Genomic DNA, 16542 nt, shown 5'->3' on the forward strand with positions numbered 1-16542 from the left:
CCCCAGACACCCCAAAACCACCCCAGGAACACCCAAATCACCCAGGTGTGCCCCACAAAAAACTGAAGGAGCCCCCCCGGGACCCCCAAAACACCCCAGAGACCCCAAAACACTCCAGAACCATCCCAGGGAGCCCCCAAAGACCTCCAAATCACCCAGGGGGGGCCCCCAAAACACACAGGGAGCCCCCAGGGACCCCCAAACCACCCCAGGGATTCTTGAAGAACCCCCACGTCACCCTGGGGGACACCCAAAGCCACCCCAGGGAACCCCCAAATCACCCAGGGAGCCCCAAAACCACCCCCAGGGACCCCCAAAGAACCCAGCCTGGAGGACTCCCCACCCCAACCCCCCGCAGGAAACCCTTCAGCCCCCCCCAATCCCTCCCAGAACTCCCCAACTTTCCTAAGGACCCCCAAAACTCCTAAGGGACCCCCAAAATCCAGGGCTGGGTTTGCCCCCCACCCCCAAATCCTGGGGTTACAACATGGGTAGGGCAACTCCTCCCTGGGGACTTTGACCCCCATAAAGTCATTTATCCCTGGAAAAGGGGGGCCAAGGGACAAAGTGGGGGGCTACACCCTAAATGGGGGGGTCCTCCCCTTAAAATTGGGGCAACCCCTTAAATTTGGGGGAGGGGTGGTAACAGGGCCCCCCATCTCCCCCCAAGGGATTCAGGTATCCGAGCTGCCTTCCGCTCCCCCCCACTTCCGCATAGCTGAGGGAGGGAAAGGGAGAAAATCGGGGTAAAACGGGGTGATATGGGGGGGGGTTGTGGGATTTGGGGGGGGTGGGGAGGAGGTCCCGAGGGAAATGCCCTGCGGGGGGACCCAATTTCTCATTTTCTGTCCCCAAAACGGGGACAGTTTCGTAGCAGGGCTGGAAAATGGGTCACGGGAGGGGGGGACACACACAAAATTGAGGGGTGGGGGGAGAAAAGGGGGTGGGGGTGTCAATATTGGGGTGCCCTGGGTGATCCTTGATGGACTGGGGGAGCTGAGGAGTGATTTGGGGGGGCTGGAGGGACTGAGAGTAATGCAGGGGGGTGGAGGGGTATTGTGGGGGGTGCAGGGGGGTTTTGGGGTACTGGGAGGGTATTTGGGGAGCTGGGGGAGCCAGGAGAATGTTGGGGGGCTCTACGGGGTTTGGGGGGGACTTGGGGTGGAGTCCAGTGAATTTGGGGGTGTCGGGGCCGATTTAGGGGGAGTGGGGGAAGAATTGGGGGTTCTGGGTTGGTTTGGGATGGGGTTTAGGGGAGATTTGGGTGGGTTTGGGGTATATTTGGGGGGTCTTGGGGGCTCTCGTGGGGTTTAAGGGTGGGTTTTGGGGTGACGGTCATTTTGGGGCGATTTGGGTGTTTTGGCAGGGGTCTCTGAGGGCTTTGGCGTGGGTTTTAGGGAAGCTGAGGGGGTTCTGGGTGGCTTGGGGCAAGATTTAGGGGGTTCCAGGTGGATTTGGGGGAAATTTGGGAGGTTTCAAGGAAACTTGGGCATTTTGGGGTGACTTTGAGATGATTTGGGGGGGTCTGGGTGGGTTTGGGAAAAATTTAGGGGGTCTCAGAGTGGGTGTGGGGGAAATCTGAGGAGTTTTGGGGGTGGGCTTGAGGAAGGCTTGGGGGGTTCCCCATGGGTTTCGGGGACATTTGAGGGATTTCAGAGCAGGTTTTGGGGCCCTGTGAGGATTTTGGGGTGGGTTTGGGGGAAAATTGAGGGATTCCAGATGGATTCTGGGGTGATTTGGCCATTCTGGGGTGGGTTTGGGGGCTCTCTGAGGGTTTTGGGGCGGGTTTAGGGAAGACTGGGGGGCTTCTGGGTGGGTTTGGGAAAGATTTGGGGGATTCTGTGTAGGTTTTGGGGAGATTTGGGGGGTTCTGGGTGGGTTTTGGGGTTCTCTGAGGGGTTCTGTGTGGCTGTAGGGGAGATTTGAGGGGTTTCAGGGAGGATTTGGTGTAGATTTGGAGGGCCACCGGTGAATTTTGCGGTGATTTGGCCATTCTGTGGTGGGGTTTGGGGTCCTCTAGAGATTTCAGCGTGGGTTTGGGGAAGATTTGGGGGGCTCTAGGGCGGGTTTGGGGGATATTTGGGGGGGGGTAGATTTGGGGGGTCCTAGGTGGGGTTGGGGAAGATTTGAGGGATTCCAGGGTGGGTTTGGGGGGGCTCTAGGGTCAGTTTTGAGGGAAATTTGTGGGGTTTGGGTAGATTTGGGGGATCCCAGGTAGGTTTGGGGGGTGATTGGGGGGGGGGTCCCAGGTGGGCTTGGGGAAGACTTGGGGGGTTCCAGGGTGGGTTTGGGGGAAATTTGAGGGGTTTGGGTAGATTTGGGGGTCCCAGGTAGGTTTGGAGAATATTTGGGGGACTCTAGGATGGGTTTGGGGGTCATTTGGGGGTTCCAGGATGGGTTTGGGGGATATTTGGAGGGGGGTGGGTAGATTTGGGGGGTCCCAGGTGGGTTTGGGAAAGATTTAGGGGATTCCAGGGTGGGTTTTGGGTGCTCTAGGATGAGTTTCGAGGGAAATTTGTGGGGTTTGGGTAGATTTGGGGGATCCCAGGTAGCTTTGGGGGGTGATTTGGGGGGGTCCCAGGGGGGTTTGGGGAAGACTTGGCGGGGTTCCAGGGTGGGTTTTGGGGATATCTGGGGGATTCCAGGGTGGGTTTGGGGGAAATTTGAGGGGTGTGGGTAGATTTGGGGGGTCCCAGATAGGTTTGGGGGTTGATTTGGGGGGGTCCCAGGTGGGTTTGGGGAAGATTTGGGGGGCCCTAGGGTGGGTTTGGGGGATATTTGGGGGGGTTGGGTAGATTTGGGGGGTCCCAGGTGGGTTTGGGGAAGATTTTGGGGGTGCCAGGGTGGGTTTTGGGGTGCTCTAGGGTGAGTTTCGAGGGAAATCTGAGGGGTGTGGGTAGATGTGGGGGTCCCAGGTGGGTTTGGGGCCCTCTCACAGTTCTGGGGTGCCATTTTAGGGGGTTCCCGGCTGGGTTCTGGGGGGTCCCGGGGGGTGGGTGGGGGGTCCCGGGGTTGTGCGTGTGGGGGGGTCCCGTTCCCGCTCACCTCGTCCCACCGGATGAACTTGCTGCCCCGCACCAACATCTCGGGGACCCGCGGCGGCTCCAGCGGGAGCGGGGCCAGGACCGGGCGCGGCGCCGCCATCGCTGCGGCGGGGGCGGGGCCGGGGCGGGGCGGGGGCGGGGCTCCGGCGGGGCGGGACGCACGGGGGCGTGGACGGAGGGCAACGGCGGCTTTGCCGCTTTAAGAGAGACGTCGGGCCCCGCGCGGCTTTGCCGCTTTAAGGGGGCGGGGCCCAGCCGCGCGGCCCCGGGTGGGCGTGGCCCGGAGGGCGCGCCGGGGGAGGGGGGGCGTGTCCCAGCGCGGCGGCGGCACAAAGGGGCGCGCGGCGGCGGTAGCGGCCCGAGCGCCCCGGAAGCGGAAGCGGTACCGGAGAAAGGCGGGAGGGGGTGTGGCCGCTTCCGGCGCGGCCGGTTCCGGTACCGGCATGGCGGCGCCGTGCGGCGGCCCGGGCCCCCCCGCTCCCTCCCCCGCCGGGCCGGGATCGAGCTCCGGGGCCGGGCCCCGCGTTTGTTTTGCGGCGGGAGCGGCGGGGGAGGCGGCGGAGGAGGCCCCGGGCCGGCGGCAGGGGAAGGTCACGGTCCGTTACGATCGGCGGGAGCTGCGGAAGCGGTTGCACCTGGAGGAATGGATACTGGCCCAGCTGACGGCGCTCTACGACTGCCGGGTACCGGCACCGGGAAACCCCCCCCGGGACACCCCGCCCCCCCCCCCGGTACCGGGGACCCCCCCGGACCATCCCCACCCCCCAAACCCCCGGTACCGGGACCCCCACCCCCCCCTCGGTGACCCCACAGCCCCCTCATTTGGGGGGGAGGGGAAGCTTGGAGGCCTGTCCCTTCCCAGGCTGCTTTGCGAGGGTGTGGGCGGGGCCACATTAGGCCCCCCCCCCATTTTTTTGGGGGGGGGCCCTGATTTTGGGGTGTTCCCCCCCCCAGGAGGAGGAGATCCCCGAGCTGGAGATCGACGTGGACGAGCTGCTGGACATGGAGAGCGACGGGGCCCGCAGCGCCCGCGTCCAGGTACCCCCAGAACCGGGGGGGGGCCCCAAAACCCGAGGGGGGTCCCCAAAACCTCAAGAGACCCCAACCCCTTCCCCCCCCGCGGGAGCCCCCCAAAATCCACGGGGCGCCCCCAAAATTCAGGCAGGTGGGAGGTGGTGGTATTGCTTTCTCCCCCAATTATTTTGGGGTGTCTCCTGCAATTTTGGGGTCCTGCAAGTTTGGGGGGGCTGAGATAAAGGGGGGTCCCCGAATTAGGGGGAGGGGCCGGAATGTGGAGCGGGGGGGTCCCCCAAAATCTGGGTGGGGGGGAGGGATGTCTGGGTTCCCCCTGATTTGGGGAGGGGGGAGTCTTAAGATTTGGGGGGGCTCCCCAAAACCTGGGGAGGGAAAGGGGGGTCCCCCAAAAAAACTTTGGGGGGCCCTCTTGGGGTTTGGGGGGGCCCAAATCCCCCCTGACACCCTCCCTTCCCCCCCCCCCCCAGGAGATCCTGGTTGACTGTTACAAGCCCACAGAGGTGAGGGGGGGGTCCCCCTTTTGGGGGGGGGGGGGCTCCTGGATGCCTGGGTCTCCTTTTGGGGGGTGGGGGGGGCTCCTGGGTCCCCTTTTTGGGGGGATCACCTGGACACCTGGGTCCCATTTTTTGGGGGGGGGGTCATCTGGATGCCTTTGTCCCATTTTTAGGGGGGTGGAGGGCTCCTGGGTCCCCTTTTTTTGGGGGGGAAGGGGGTCACCTGGGTCCTCTTTTTTGGGGGGGCTCCTGGGTCCCTTTTTGGGGGGAGGGGGGGTCACCTGCACACCTGGGTCCCCTTTTTTGGGGTGCGGGGGCTCCTGGGTTGCCTTTTGGGGGGGGGAAGGGGGTCACCTGGGTCCCTTTTTTTTGGGGGGGGGGGGGGGGCGCCTGGGTCTCTTTTTTTTGTGTGTGGGGGCTCCTGGGCCCCTTTTTGGGGGGGTCACCTGGATGCTGAGTCCCCTGACCCCCCCCAGGCGTTCGTCGGTGACCTGCTGGAGAAGATCCGGGGGATGCAGAAGCTCAACACCCCCCAGAAAAAGTAACTCCCTCCCCCACCGTGGTTTTTGGGGGACCCCCCAATTCCAGGGACAACCCCCCCAACTTTTGGGGGGGTGGGGGGGTGACCCCTGATACTGGGGACCCCCTGATACTGGGGACCCCCCAATTTTGGGGTCCCCCTGCAGTGATAATCACCTCCCCCCAGGCAATCCCCCCCTGCCCCCCACTGGTTTTGGGGGGGCCCCCCAGGGGGTTTTGGGGGCCCCCGGGGGGGGGTTGGGGGCCCCCATGGGGGGGGAAGGGGGACTTGGGGGGCTTTTTTAGTTTTTTTTTAAATTTTCCGGTGACTTTTTGGGGTTGTTTTTATATGGATTTAATAAACACAACTTTGACATTTTGGGGTTTGCTTGTGACCCCCCCCGACTCCCCCCCCCCCTCAAAGGGCACCCAGGTGTTTGGGGGCACCCCCACCCCCTCCTGGGTCCCACCCCCCCAAACACTCAGCTAGCACAGGAAGCTGCAATCCAGCCATTTATTGCCCCCCCCCCCAAATTTTGGGAGGGCCCCCCTAAAATTCGGGGTCCCCCCCGGTCCCACAGAAATTGGGGGACTCCAAACCCACAGAGGCTGAGCAGGACACCCCCCCCTAAAAAAATTATTTTGGGGGGACTCCTGATTTTGGGGATCCCCTGAAGCAAGAGGGGACCCCCTAGGTTGATTTGGGGGACCCCCCCGATTTTGGGGGGGCTCCCCTAAAGCTCCGGCCGCCGCTCGATCTTCAGCAGCTCCACCTCGAAGATGAGCACGGCCCCCCCTGCACAAAGGGGGGGTCAGGACCCCAAACCCCCCCGTGCACCCCCAAATTCCTCCCTGAACCCCCAAATTGCTCATTTCACCCCAAAACCCCACCCTGGACCCTCCTAATCTCACTTGAACCCCAAATTTTTTCTCCTGAACCCCCAATTTGCTCATTTTCACCCCAAAACCCCACCCTGGACCCTCCTAATCCCACTTAAACTCCAGATTTCTTCCCCTGAACCCTTAAATCTCTTTTTAACCCCGCCATTTCTCTTCTGAACCCCCAATTCCCTCATTTTCACCCCAAATCCCCACCCTAGACCCTCCCAAACCCCCTGAACCCTCAAATTACTTTTTCCACCCCAAAAATCCCAACGTGGACTCCCCTAATTCCCCCTGCAACCCCAAATCCATCATTTTTCACCCCAAAACCTCTACCCTTCACCCCCCCACCCTGGAACCCCCAAATTCCTCCTTTTCATCCCAAAACCCCATCCTGGACCCCCCTAATCCCCATCTGTGCCCCCAAATCCCTCTTCCGCCCACACCATGAACCCCCAAAACCTCGGGGGGGGGGTCCAGAGCTCACCTGGAATTTTGGGGGGGGCCCCACGGTCCCCGTAGCCTGGAGGGGTGGAAGATGGGGTGTCATGGGGGGGTAGTTGCACCCCAAAATTGGGGACACCCCCCCAGGGACCCTGATATTGGGGTGTCCTCCCCTAAACCCTTAAATTTAGAGCTTTCACCCCAAATTTTTCTCCCCTAATTTGGGGTCTCCCAACACCCCCCCCAAAAGGGCAAACCCCAGCCCCCCAAATTTGGGGTCCCACACACACTTCAGGCCCCCCCATGTCTTTGCTCCCTCTTTTTGGGGATCCCCCCCACCCTATTGTATTTTGGGGTCCCTCCCTACTCACCCCCTCCCATTTGGGGTCCCCCATTCCCCCCCATTTTTGGGGTCCCCCCCGTTTCGGGGCTCACCCAGCTCTGGAGGAATCACCAGCTTCCGCTTCTCCCCCTCACACATCCTGGGGGGTTCGGGGGGGTCAGGGGTGCCTGGACACTGGGGTCCCCCCCAATACCTGGGTGCACCCCAAACTCCTGCCCCCCCTCCAAACCCCTGGGTGCCCCCCAAATGCCAGGGTCCCCCCCAAGCCCCTGGGTGCCCCCCAAATTCATGCCCCCCCAAAACTCCTGCGTTTCCCCCAAACTCCTGCCCCCCCCGACACCAGGATGCCCCCCAAATTCCTGGGTCCCCTGCCAAAACTCCAGGGCCCCCCCAAAAACTCCTGGGCCCCCCCCAACACCTGGGTCACCCCAAAACTTGTGCCCCCCCAAAATTCCTAACCCCCCCCAGACACCTAAATGCCCCCCAAAATGCCAGGGTCCTCCCCCAAACTCCTGCCCGCCCCCGACACCTGGATGCCCCCCAAGTTCCTGGGTCCCCCCCAAATTCCTGGGTCCCCCTCAAAACTCCTGCCCCCTCCAAACCCCTGGGTGCCTCCCAAATTCCTGGACCCCCCCCAAAACTCCTGCCCCCCCAGCACCGGGATGCCCCCCAAATTCCTAGGTCCCCTCCAAAACTCCAGGTGTCCCCCCCCCAACAGCTGGGTCACCCCAAAACTCCCGGCCCCCCTCCAAACCCCTGGGTGCCCCCCCAAAGTCCTGCCCCCCCAGACACCTAAATGCCCCTAAACTCCTGGGTGCCCCCCCAAAACCCCTGCCCCCCTCCAAACTCCTGGGTGCCCCCCAAAATGGCAGGGTCTCCCCCAAAACTCCTGCGCCCCCCAGACACCTGGGTGCCCCCCAAATTCATGCCCCCCCAAAACTCCTGGGTCCCCCCCAAACTCCTGCCCCCCCCAACACCTGGATGCCCCCAAATTTCTGGGTCCCCCTCAAAACTTCTGGGTCCCTCAAAACTTCTGGGTCCCCCAAAACTCCTGCCCCCCCCCAAACTCCTGGGTGCCCCCTAAATTCCTGCCCCCCCCAACACCGGGATGCCCCCAAATTCCTGGGTCCCCCCAAAACTCCAGGGTCCCCACAAAAACTCCTGGTTCCCCCCTGACACCAGGGCCCCCCCCAAAACTCCTGCTCCCCAGACACCTGGGTGCCCCCCAAATTTCTGCCCCCCCAAAACTCCTGCGTTCCCCCCAAAACTCCTGCCCCCCCAACACCTGGATGCCCCCAAAGTTCCTGGGTCCCCCAACACTTGGGACATCCCAAAACTCCTGGCCCCCCCAAGCCCCTGGGTGCCCCCCAAATTCCTGGGTCCCCCCTCAAAACTCCAGGGCCCCCTGCCAACACCTGGGTCACCCCAAAATTCCTGGCCCCCCCAAACTCCTGGGTCCCCCCCCAAAACTCCTGCCCTCCCCAAACTCCTGCCCCTCCCGACACCTGGATGCCCCCCAAATTCCTGGGTCCCCCCAAAACTCCTGCCCCCCCCAAACTCCTGGGTGCCCCCCAAATTCCTGGACCCCCCCCAAAACTCTTGCCCCCCCCAACACCAGGATGTCCCCCAAACTCCAGCATCCCCCCCAAACTCCAGGGTCCTCCCAAAAACTCCTGGGTCCCCCCCGACACTGGGATGCCCCCCAAAACTCCAGGGTCACCCAAAAAACTCCTGGGTCCCCCCCAAACTCCTGCCCCCCCCCCCCAAACCCCCGGTGCCCCCCCAAAACTCCCGCCCGTCCCCCCCGCCGCCGCCGGGGTCCCTACCCCAGCAGCCCCTGGTCCCAGCCCTTGATGACCTGGCCGGTGCCCAGCGAGAAGACGAAGGGCTGGTCCCGGCTCAGGCTGCTGTCAAACTGGGAGCCGTCCTCCAGGTGGCCCTGCGACCAGTATAAACCAGTATGGACCAGCATGGACCGCTACGGACCAGTACGGACTAGCCCAACCCACAACCAACCAGGAAGAAGCAGTAAAATCCCACATTAGCCAGTGGAAACTGTCCCACCCAGAACAACCTCTTCCTCCAGGTGGCCCTGTGACCAGTATAGACCAGCACAGACCAGTACAGACCAATATGGGCCAGCATAACCCGCCACAAACCAGTAAGAAACAGTGAAACTCCCCATTAACTAGTATAAATCCGCTCTCCCACAACAGCCTCTTTCTCCTGAAACCAGTATAAACCAGTACAAACCAGTGCTCCCAGTATAGTCAGGATTTTCTCCCAGGCTGCTCTCTTCCCAGCACCCATGAAACTGGTGTTCCCAGTACAAACCACTAAACCCCAACGCCTCCTATGCACAGCCAGATACCCCCTGCTAGCCCCCCCCCATACAAACCAGTATACCCCATACCATGCAACACATGCACAGGACAGCTCCCAGTCCCTCCCAGTCCAAACCAGTAAGCCCCAAACCCATGTGTGCACAGCCAGCCCTTCCCCAGCCCCTCCCAGTATAATCCAGTAAAAACCAGTCCCCCCCAGACCCTCGTGTGCACACCCAGGCCCTCCCCCAGCCTCTCCCAGTCCCTCCCAGTACAAACCAGTAACCCCAAAGCCCTCCCGTACACACCCAGGACTTCCCCCAGGCCCCTCCCAGTCCCCCGCAGACCCTTGTGTGCACACCCAGGCCCTCCCCCAGCCCCTCCAGTCCCTCCCAGTTCAAACCAGTGCCCCCAGTACCGTGTAGTGCATGTGGAGCAGGTCCCCCCGGCGGGATCGCACCCCGCAGGCCTCCGGCCGCCGCCGCACCCCGATCTGCACCTTCCGCCCCGGCTCCGCCGCCAGCGCCAGCGCCAACGCCAGCACCCAGCCCCACAGCTGCCGGGGGGGGGGGGGGCCGCCCCACGGCACCGTCAGCACCCGGCACCGCCGGGGGCACCCCCAAGGGTCACCCCACCCCACGGGGGCACCCCACCCTGATGACGTCACCAACGAGCCAAGGAAGCCGTCAATACGGCCCGACGAGGTCGTCAACGGCCCAACATGGCCATGGGCACCCCCCAGAGTCACCCCACCCCTGGGGCCACTCCCACCCAAGTGAGGTCATCAACAACCCAACGAGGTCATCTACGACCCAGCAAGATCGTCAACAACCCAACGAGGTCGTCAACGATCCAACAAGGTTGACAACAGCCCAACAAGGTCGTCAATGGCCCAACGAGGTTGTCAACGGCCCAACATGGCCATGGGCACCCCCTCAGAGTCACCCCCACCTATGGAGTCACTCCCACCCGAGTGAGGTCATCAACAACCCAATGAGGTTGTCAAAGGCCCAGCGAGGTCGTCAACAACCCAACGAGGTCATCAACGGCCCAGTGAGGTCGTCAACAAGCCAACCAGGTCGTCAACGACCCAATGGGGTTGTCAATGACCCAACGGGGTCGTCAACAGCCCAGCATGGCCATGGGCACCCCTCCAAAGTCACCCCCACCCACGGGGTCACCCCCAACCTGAGTGAGGTCATCAACAACCCAGCGAGATCATCAGCGACCCAATATGGCTATGAGCACCCCAACATGGTCGTGGGCACCCCCCAAGGGTGGTCCCCACCCCATGGGGTCACCCGCACCCCGAGGAGGCCACGGGCACCCAAAGAGGTCATCGACACCCTAATTAGGTCATTGATATCCCAACATGGCCATGAGCACCCCGATGAGGTCACTGGCACCCTAGTGAGGTCACCAGCACCCCGCCATGGCCACGAGCACCCCAGTGAGGTCATCGCCAGCCCAGTGAGGTCACTGGCGCCCCGCCATGCCCATGAGCCCCCCCCCCACCGCGCGCTCACCCCCACCCCAGCGGGGTCACGGGCACCCCAGTGAGGTCATCGGCACCCCGATGACGTCATTAGCCATACAGCACGGGCATGGCGTCCCCAACGGGGTCACGCCCCCCCCCACGGGGCGTGTGTTCCCCCCACCCTACAGCCCCCCCAGGGCCCCCCCCACCCTAAAGGCCCCCCCCAAGGCGTGTCCCCCCCAGGCTCCACCCCCATCCCCCAGGACACACCCCCCAGCCACCCCCAGCCACCCCCACCCCATAAGGGCCCCCCCGGGACCCCCCAAGCCCCCCCGGTGTGTGACCCCCCCCCCTCACCTCCGCCGCCATCCCGCACGGCTCGCAGTACGCAGGCGCGGGAGCCACGTGACCCTCCTTCCGGGGCGGAAGGGGCGTGTGTTTGGGGGGTCACGCCTCTCTGCTTCCGGTCACGTGGCCGGAAGCGGAAGGCGGCTGCGGATGGCGGCGCGGCGCGGGGTTCCCATGGTAACGGCCGAGGCGCGGGGGGGGGGTCTCATTAAGCCCCTGTTAATTCCCCCTAATTAGGCGGCCCCTCCTCGCTCGCCCCTAATTAGTGTCTCATTAGCACGAAGGGCCGTATGAGTTGCCCGGAGTGGCCCCTCATTGGCTGCGGGGGGGTTAATTAACAGCTAATTAGCGCTAATTAGGGGTTAACTACTGCTCGGGGGGGGATTCATTAGCCTTAGTTCGGGGCTAATTAGCATTAATTAGGGGAGGTGGGCCGGGTGAGGGGCGGGGCCGCCGCTATCAGCCGTTAATTAGCAGTTAAGAGAGAAACAATTAACATCCAGCGTTAATTAACTTTCTGGCCTTGGCCTGCCCTGCCATTCACTGCAATTAAGGGGCTAATTAGCGGTAATTAACAGCGGCCGCTTGGTCCCAGCCCCTTACAGGTTCACTCCTGGTGGCTGCTGCCTGTAAGGGTTAATTAAAAGCTACTTGCACATTAATTGAAGGTCAATGAAAGGCTAATTAAGCGTTAATTAAGGGTGGGGCACTAATGAGGCGCTGACCCTCCGGCAGGGACCCTGGGCCGCCCCTCCCCCGCTGCTGCCCCGCCTCCGCCTCAGCACACGGTGAGACCCCCCACCCTGGGTGCCCCCCCCCAGTTCCTGGGTCCCCCCCACCCCGGATGCCCCCCCAGCACCCTTGGGTCCCCCCCAAACTCCTGGACCCCCCCCAGATTCCCAGGTTCCCCCCAAACCACTGGGTGTGTCCGCCCCCAGCCCCACCCTTGGGTGCCCCCCCCCAAACTCCTGTAACCCCCCCCCCGACTCCTGGTTGTCCCTCCCCCCAGATTCCTGGGTGTCCCTCCCAAACACCTGGGTCCCCCCCCAACCCCACCCTTGGGTCCCCCCCAAACTCCTGTACCCCCCCCCAGATTCCTGGGTTCCCCCCACCCCCACCCTTGGGTGCCCCCCCAGCACCCTTGGGTCCCCCCAGAACTCCTGGACCCCCCCCAAGACTCCCTGGTTTCCCCCACCCCTGGGTGCCTCCCCCCCAACTCCTGGTGCCCCCCCAGCACCCTTGGGACACCCCCCTCCCCAAAAAAACCTCCTGTAACCCCCACCCAGACCCCTGGGTCGTCCCCCCAGATTCCTGGGTCCCCCCCCACCCCCACCCGTGGGTGCCCCCCCAGCACCCTTGGGTGTCCCCCCCGACACCTGGACCCCCCCGCAGGGCGGGGCCGCCGGACCCCTACGCGGTGCTGGGGGTCGGGCCCGAGGCCTCGCCCGCCGAGATCCGCGCAGCCTTCCTGGCCCGCTGCAAGGAGGTACTGGGAGCACTGGGAGCACTGGGGCTGCTTTCCCAGCCAGCACTGGGAGCACTGGAGCCGGATTCCCAGCTGGCACTGGGAACAGTGGGCTGGCTGTCCCAGTTAGCACTGGGAGCACTGGTCTGTTTTCCCAGTTAGCACTGGGAGCCCTGGGCTGGTTTCCCAGCCGGCACTGGGAGAACTGGGAGCAGTGGGCTGGTTTCCCAGTGGGAACTGGGAGAACTGGGAGCAGTGGGCTGGTTTCCTGGCTGCCACTGGGAGAACTGGGAGCAGTGGGCTGGTTTCCCAGCGGGAACTGGGGGAACTGGGAGCAGTGGGCTGGTTTCCCAGTGGGAACTGGGAGAACTGGGAGCCCTGGGCTGGTTTCCCAGCCGGCACTGGGAGAACTGGGAGCACTGGAGCCGGATTCCCAGCTGGCACTGGGAACAGTGGGCTGGCTGTCCCAGTTAGCACTGGGAGCACTGGTCTGTTTTCCCAGTTAGCACTGGGAGCCCTGGGCTGGTTTCCCAGTGGGAACTGGGGGAACTGGGAGCCCTGGGCTGGTTTCCCAGCGGGAACTGGGGGAACTGGGAGCCCTGGGCTGGTTTCCCAGTGGGAACTGGGGGAACTGGGAGCAGTGGGCTGGTTTCCTGGCTGCCACTGGGAGAACTGGGAGCAGTGGGCTGGTTTCCCAGTGGGAACTGGGGGAACTGGGAGCCCTGGGCTGGTTTCCCAGTGGGAACTGGGAGAACTGGGAGCCCTGGGCTGGTTTCCCAGCGGGAACTGGGAGAACTGGGAGCAGTGGGCTGGTTTCCCAGCGGGAACTGGGGGAACTGGGAGCCCTGGGCTGGTTTCCCAGCGGGAACTGGGAGAACTGGGAGCCCTGGGCTGGTTTCCCAGCGGGAACTGGGAGAACTGGGAGCCCTGGGCTGGTTTCCCAGCGGGAACTGGGAGAACTGGGAGCCCTGGGCTGGTTTCCCAGTGGGAACTGGGAGAACTGGGAGCCCTGGGCTGGTTTCCCAGTGGGAACTGGGGGAACTGGGAGCCCTGGGCTGGTTTCCCAGTGGGAACTGGGGGAACTGGGAGCCCTGGGCTGGTTTCCCAGTGGGAACTGGGGGAACTGGGAGAACTGGGAGCCCTGGGCTGGTTTCCCAGCCGGCACTGGGAGAACTGGGAGCCCTGGGATGGTTTCCCAGTGGGAACTGGGGGAACTGGGAGCCCTGGGCTGGTTTCCCAGCCGGCACTGGGAGAACTGGGAGCAGTGGGCTGGTTTCCCAGTGGGAACTGGGAGAACTGGGAGCCCTGGGCTGGTTTCCCAGTGGGAACTGGGAGAACTGGGAGCAGTGGGCTGGTTTCCCAGTGGGAACTGGGAGAACTGGGAGCCCTGGGCTGGTTTCCCAGCCGGCACTGGGAGCACTGGGAGGCACCCCAGGTCTCTTGGGGGGGGCTTGGCCGGACACCCAGGTCCCATGGGTGGTCGGGGGGGGCAGGTTGGGGGGGGGGGCACCCAGATGTTTGGGGGGGCACCCATGTGTCCGGGGGGGGCACCCAGATGTCTGGGCAGGTGGGCACTCATGTGTCCAGGGGGGGCACCCAGGAATTTGGGGTGCCACCCATGTGTCCGGGGGGGCACCCAAGTATCTGGGGGTCACCCAGGTATTTGGGAGGGCACCCATGTGTCCAGGGGGGGTTACCCATGTGTCCGGGTGCCCCCCCCAGGTGCACCCCGACGGGGACCCCGGGGACCCCTCCCGCCACGAGCGGTTCCTGCTGCTGGCCGAGGCCTACGGGGCCCTGAGCCGCCCCCGCGCCCCCCCAGGACCCCCACCCCGACCCCCACCCCGACCCCCCACCCACAGAGGAGCCGCCCCCCGCCCTGAGACCCCCCCACGGTAACGGGGACCTGGGTGCTGGGGGGGTCCTAGGGGTGCTGGGGGGGATCTGGGGGGGTCCTCTGGGTGCTGGGGGGGTACACGGGGGGCCTAGGGGTGCTGGGGGGTCTCATGGGTGCTGGGGGGACTTCAGGGAGTCCTATGGTTACTGGGGGGGGGCCTGGGGGTCCTCTGGGTGCTGGGGGGGTACGGGGGGGGGTCCCGTGGGTGCTGGGGGGGTATGGGTGGGTGCTGTGGGGTCCTATGGGTGCTGGGGGGGATCTGGGGGGGTCCTAGGGGTGCTGGGGGGGTCTGGGGGATCCCATGGGTGCTGGGGAGGTTCAGGGGGTCCTGTGGGTGCTGGGGGGGCACGGGGGGGTCCTAGGAGTGCTGGGGGGAGCCTATGGGTGCTGGGGGGGGCTCATAGGTGCTGGGGGGTTTCCTATGAGTGCTGGAGTGTCACAGGGGGGTCCTATGGGTGCTGGGGGGGCTGGAGGTCCTGGGGGGGGGCTGGGGGTGTCTGAGGGTCCCATGGGGGCTGTGGGGAGCCTGGGGGCTCCTATGGGGGCTGGGGGGGGGGGGCTGGGCATCCCATGGTTGCTGTCTCCCCCCCCCCCCCCAGGGCTGACCCCAACCGCCGGTACTGGGAGCAGTTTCGCCCCCCCGGGCCCCCCCCCAGCACCCCCCCCCACCGCCTGCTGGGGCTCTGCCTGCTGCTGGCCCTCCTGGGGGGGGTCGGCCACGCCCTGGCCTACAGGTGGGACCCCCCCACCCCTGGGGGGCACCAGGGGTGGGGGGGGGACCCAAGGGTTCAGGGGAACCCAGGTGTCTGGGGTGGGGGGACAGCCAGGAGTTTGGGGGGATGACCCAGGGGTCTGGGGGGGCACCCAGGAGTTTGGGGGTGCACCTAAGGGTCGGGGGGGCACCTAGGGGTGGGTGGGGGGACACCCAAGGGTTCAGGGGGACCTGGGTGTTTGGGGGGGGCACCCAGGGGTCTGGGGGGGGCACCCAGGGGTGGGGGTGGGGCCCAAGGGTTCAGAGGGACCCAGGTTTCCGGGGGGGGGACACCCAAGGGTTCAGGGGGCACCCATTCCCGGTCCAGAAAGGGGACCCAGGGGTCTGGGGGGGGGACACCTGGGTGTCTGGGGGGGACACACCCAACCATCTAGGGGGGGGCACCCAGGCATCTTGGTGGGGCACCCGCCCACCCCGGGTGTTCAGGGTGGGGGGGACACCCAGATATCTGGGGCAGGGGTCTGGGTGTGCACATGCCGGGGGGGGGCAGGTGGGTGCAGGGTGTGGGGGGTGGCCGGGTCGTGTCCCCCCCCCCCCCCAGCCAGCGGGGTGTCCCCCCCCCCAGGTACGTGGCGGGGGCTCACGCCGCCTTCCTGGACGAGAGGGACCGAGTCCTGACGGCCGCCTACGAGCGGGCGCGCAGCCGGTGGGTGCTGGGGGGGACTGGGGGGGGTTGTGGGGGCCTATGGGTCCTGGGGAGGGGGCTATGGGTGCTGGGGGGGGCTGTGGGGGTCCTGTGGGGGCTATGGGTGCTGGGGGGGGCTGGGGAGGGTTGTGAGGGCCTATGGGTGCTGGGAGGGGCTATGGAGGGCTATGGGTGCTGGGGGGTCCTATGGGTGCTGGGGGGGACTGCGGGGGTCCTGTGGGGGCTATGGGGGGCTATGGGTGCTTTGGGGGCTGGGGGGGTTCCTATGGCGGCTGGGGGTGCGTATAGGGGCTGGGCGTTGCTGGGGGCATCCTCTGGGTGCTGGGGGGGTGCAGGGGGGTCCTAGGGGCGCTGGGGGGTCCCATAGGTGCTGGGGGGGCTTCAGGGGATCCTATGGGTGCTGGGGGGGTACGGGGGGGTCCTGTGGGTGCTGGGGGGCTGTGGGTGCTGAGGGTTTTCTGGGGGTGCTGGGGGGGGGGCAGTGGGACATTCTGGGGGGGACCCTGGGGGAGGGGTCTATGTTCCTCCCACCCCCCCCCTCCCCCCATAACCTCTGACCCTTGACCCCGCAGGGCAGGGTCGCAGGAGGAGGTGCTGCGGCGGCTGCGGGCCTCGCGCCAGCGGCGGCGGGGGGGCGGGGGGGGGCAATAAACCGCCCCTCCCCCTCCTCCCCCCCCCCCCCCCCGCCTGGGTCTGCCGAAGGTGGGGGAGCACCCGGCGGTGGGAGGTGCCTTCCGCGGCCCCGCCCCCTCATTTGCCACACCCCCTCATTTGCCACGCCCCCTCCTTTATCCCGCCCCTTTCCAACCGTGGTCCCGCCCCCTCCTCTCCGCCCCGCCCTCTTGCCCCCCG

The 16542-nt window shown here is 65.1% G+C and overlaps 4 protein-coding genes across 6 annotated transcripts in view; 2 read left to right on the forward strand and 2 right to left on the reverse strand.

Moving 5' to 3' along the window:
* The window catches only part of PLCB3 (phospholipase C beta 3), a 31941-nt gene extending 28761 nt beyond the window's left edge, over positions 1-3180 (reverse strand). For all 3 annotated transcript variants that reach the window (XM_075059503.1, XM_075059502.1, XM_075059501.1), the window contains exon 1: positions 3046-3180. In XM_075059503.1, coding sequence (XP_074915604.1) covers positions 3046-3144 — 99 coding nt within the window. In that variant the 5' untranslated portion in view covers positions 3145-3180. The remainder of the gene's footprint in view (positions 1-3045) is intronic.
* A 180-nt stretch (positions 3181-3360) lies between these two features.
* PPP1R14B (protein phosphatase 1 regulatory inhibitor subunit 14B) lies at positions 3361-5425 on the forward strand. The gene is made up of 4 exons (XM_075059300.1): positions 3361-3727; positions 3999-4082; positions 4547-4579; positions 5050-5425. Exons 1-4 carry the CDS (start codon positions 3488-3490, stop codon positions 5116-5118), a joined length of 426 nt encoding a protein of 141 aa, XP_074915401.1. The 5' UTR covers positions 3361-3487; the 3' UTR covers positions 5119-5425.
* Positions 5426-5592: 167 nt separating this feature from the next.
* FKBP2 (FKBP prolyl isomerase 2) lies at positions 5593-11000 on the reverse strand. Its single transcript, XM_075059398.1, has 6 exons — positions 10920-11000; positions 9504-9641; positions 8588-8700; positions 6854-6900; positions 6462-6497; positions 5593-5888 (listed from the first exon to the last, which is right to left on the reverse strand). Exons 1-6 carry the CDS (start codon positions 10929-10931, stop codon positions 5827-5829), a joined length of 408 nt encoding a protein of 135 aa, XP_074915499.1. The 5' UTR covers positions 10932-11000; the 3' UTR covers positions 5593-5826.
* On the forward strand, positions 10999-16536 carry DNAJC4 (DnaJ heat shock protein family (Hsp40) member C4). The gene is made up of 7 exons (XM_075059396.1): positions 10999-11087; positions 11646-11698; positions 12303-12396; positions 14098-14270; positions 14872-15006; positions 15610-15690; positions 16263-16536. Exons 1-7 carry the CDS (start codon positions 11061-11063, stop codon positions 16339-16341), a joined length of 642 nt encoding a protein of 213 aa, XP_074915497.1. The 5' UTR covers positions 10999-11060; the 3' UTR covers positions 16342-16536.
* Positions 16537-16542: the final 6 nt, after the last annotated feature.

This window comes from Buteo buteo, chromosome 29 (assembly GCF_964188355.1).
Source record: "Buteo buteo chromosome 29, bButBut1.hap1.1, whole genome shotgun sequence".
NCBI classification, from domain to species: domain Eukaryota; kingdom Metazoa; phylum Chordata; class Aves; order Accipitriformes; family Accipitridae; genus Buteo; species Buteo buteo.

Excerpts from the sequence above, each read along its gene's own strand:
- PPP1R14B (XM_075059300.1), top strand. The coding sequence starts at position 3,488 with ATGGCGGCGCCGTGCGGCGGCCCGGGCCCCCCCGCTCCCTCCCCCGCC. Across the intron at positions 3,728-3,998 it reads CGGCGCTCTACGACTGCCGG|GAGGAGGAGATCCCCGAGCT; the intron begins GTACCGGCACCG and ends TCCCCCCCCCAG. Across the intron at positions 4,083-4,546 it reads CCCGCAGCGCCCGCGTCCAG|GAGATCCTGGTTGACTGTTA; the intron begins GTACCCCCAGAA and ends CCCCCCCCCCAG.
- FKBP2 (XM_075059398.1), bottom strand. Across the intron at positions 8,701-9,503 it reads TGCTCCACATGCACTACACG|GGCCACCTGGAGGACGGCTC; the intron begins GTACTGGGGGCA and ends TACTGGTCGCAG. Across the intron at positions 5,889-6,461 it reads GGCCCCCCCCAAAATTCCAG|GGGGGGCCGTGCTCATCTTC; the intron begins GTGAGCTCTGGA and ends CCCTTTGTGCAG.
- DNAJC4 (XM_075059396.1), top strand. The coding sequence starts at position 11,061 with ATGGCGGCGCGGCGCGGGGTTCCCATG. Across the intron at positions 11,088-11,645 it reads CGCGGCGCGGGGTTCCCATG|GGACCCTGGGCCGCCCCTCC; the intron begins GTAACGGCCGAG and ends ACCCTCCGGCAG. Across the intron at positions 15,691-16,262 it reads TACGAGCGGGCGCGCAGCCG|GGCAGGGTCGCAGGAGGAGG; the intron begins GTGGGTGCTGGG and ends TTGACCCCGCAG.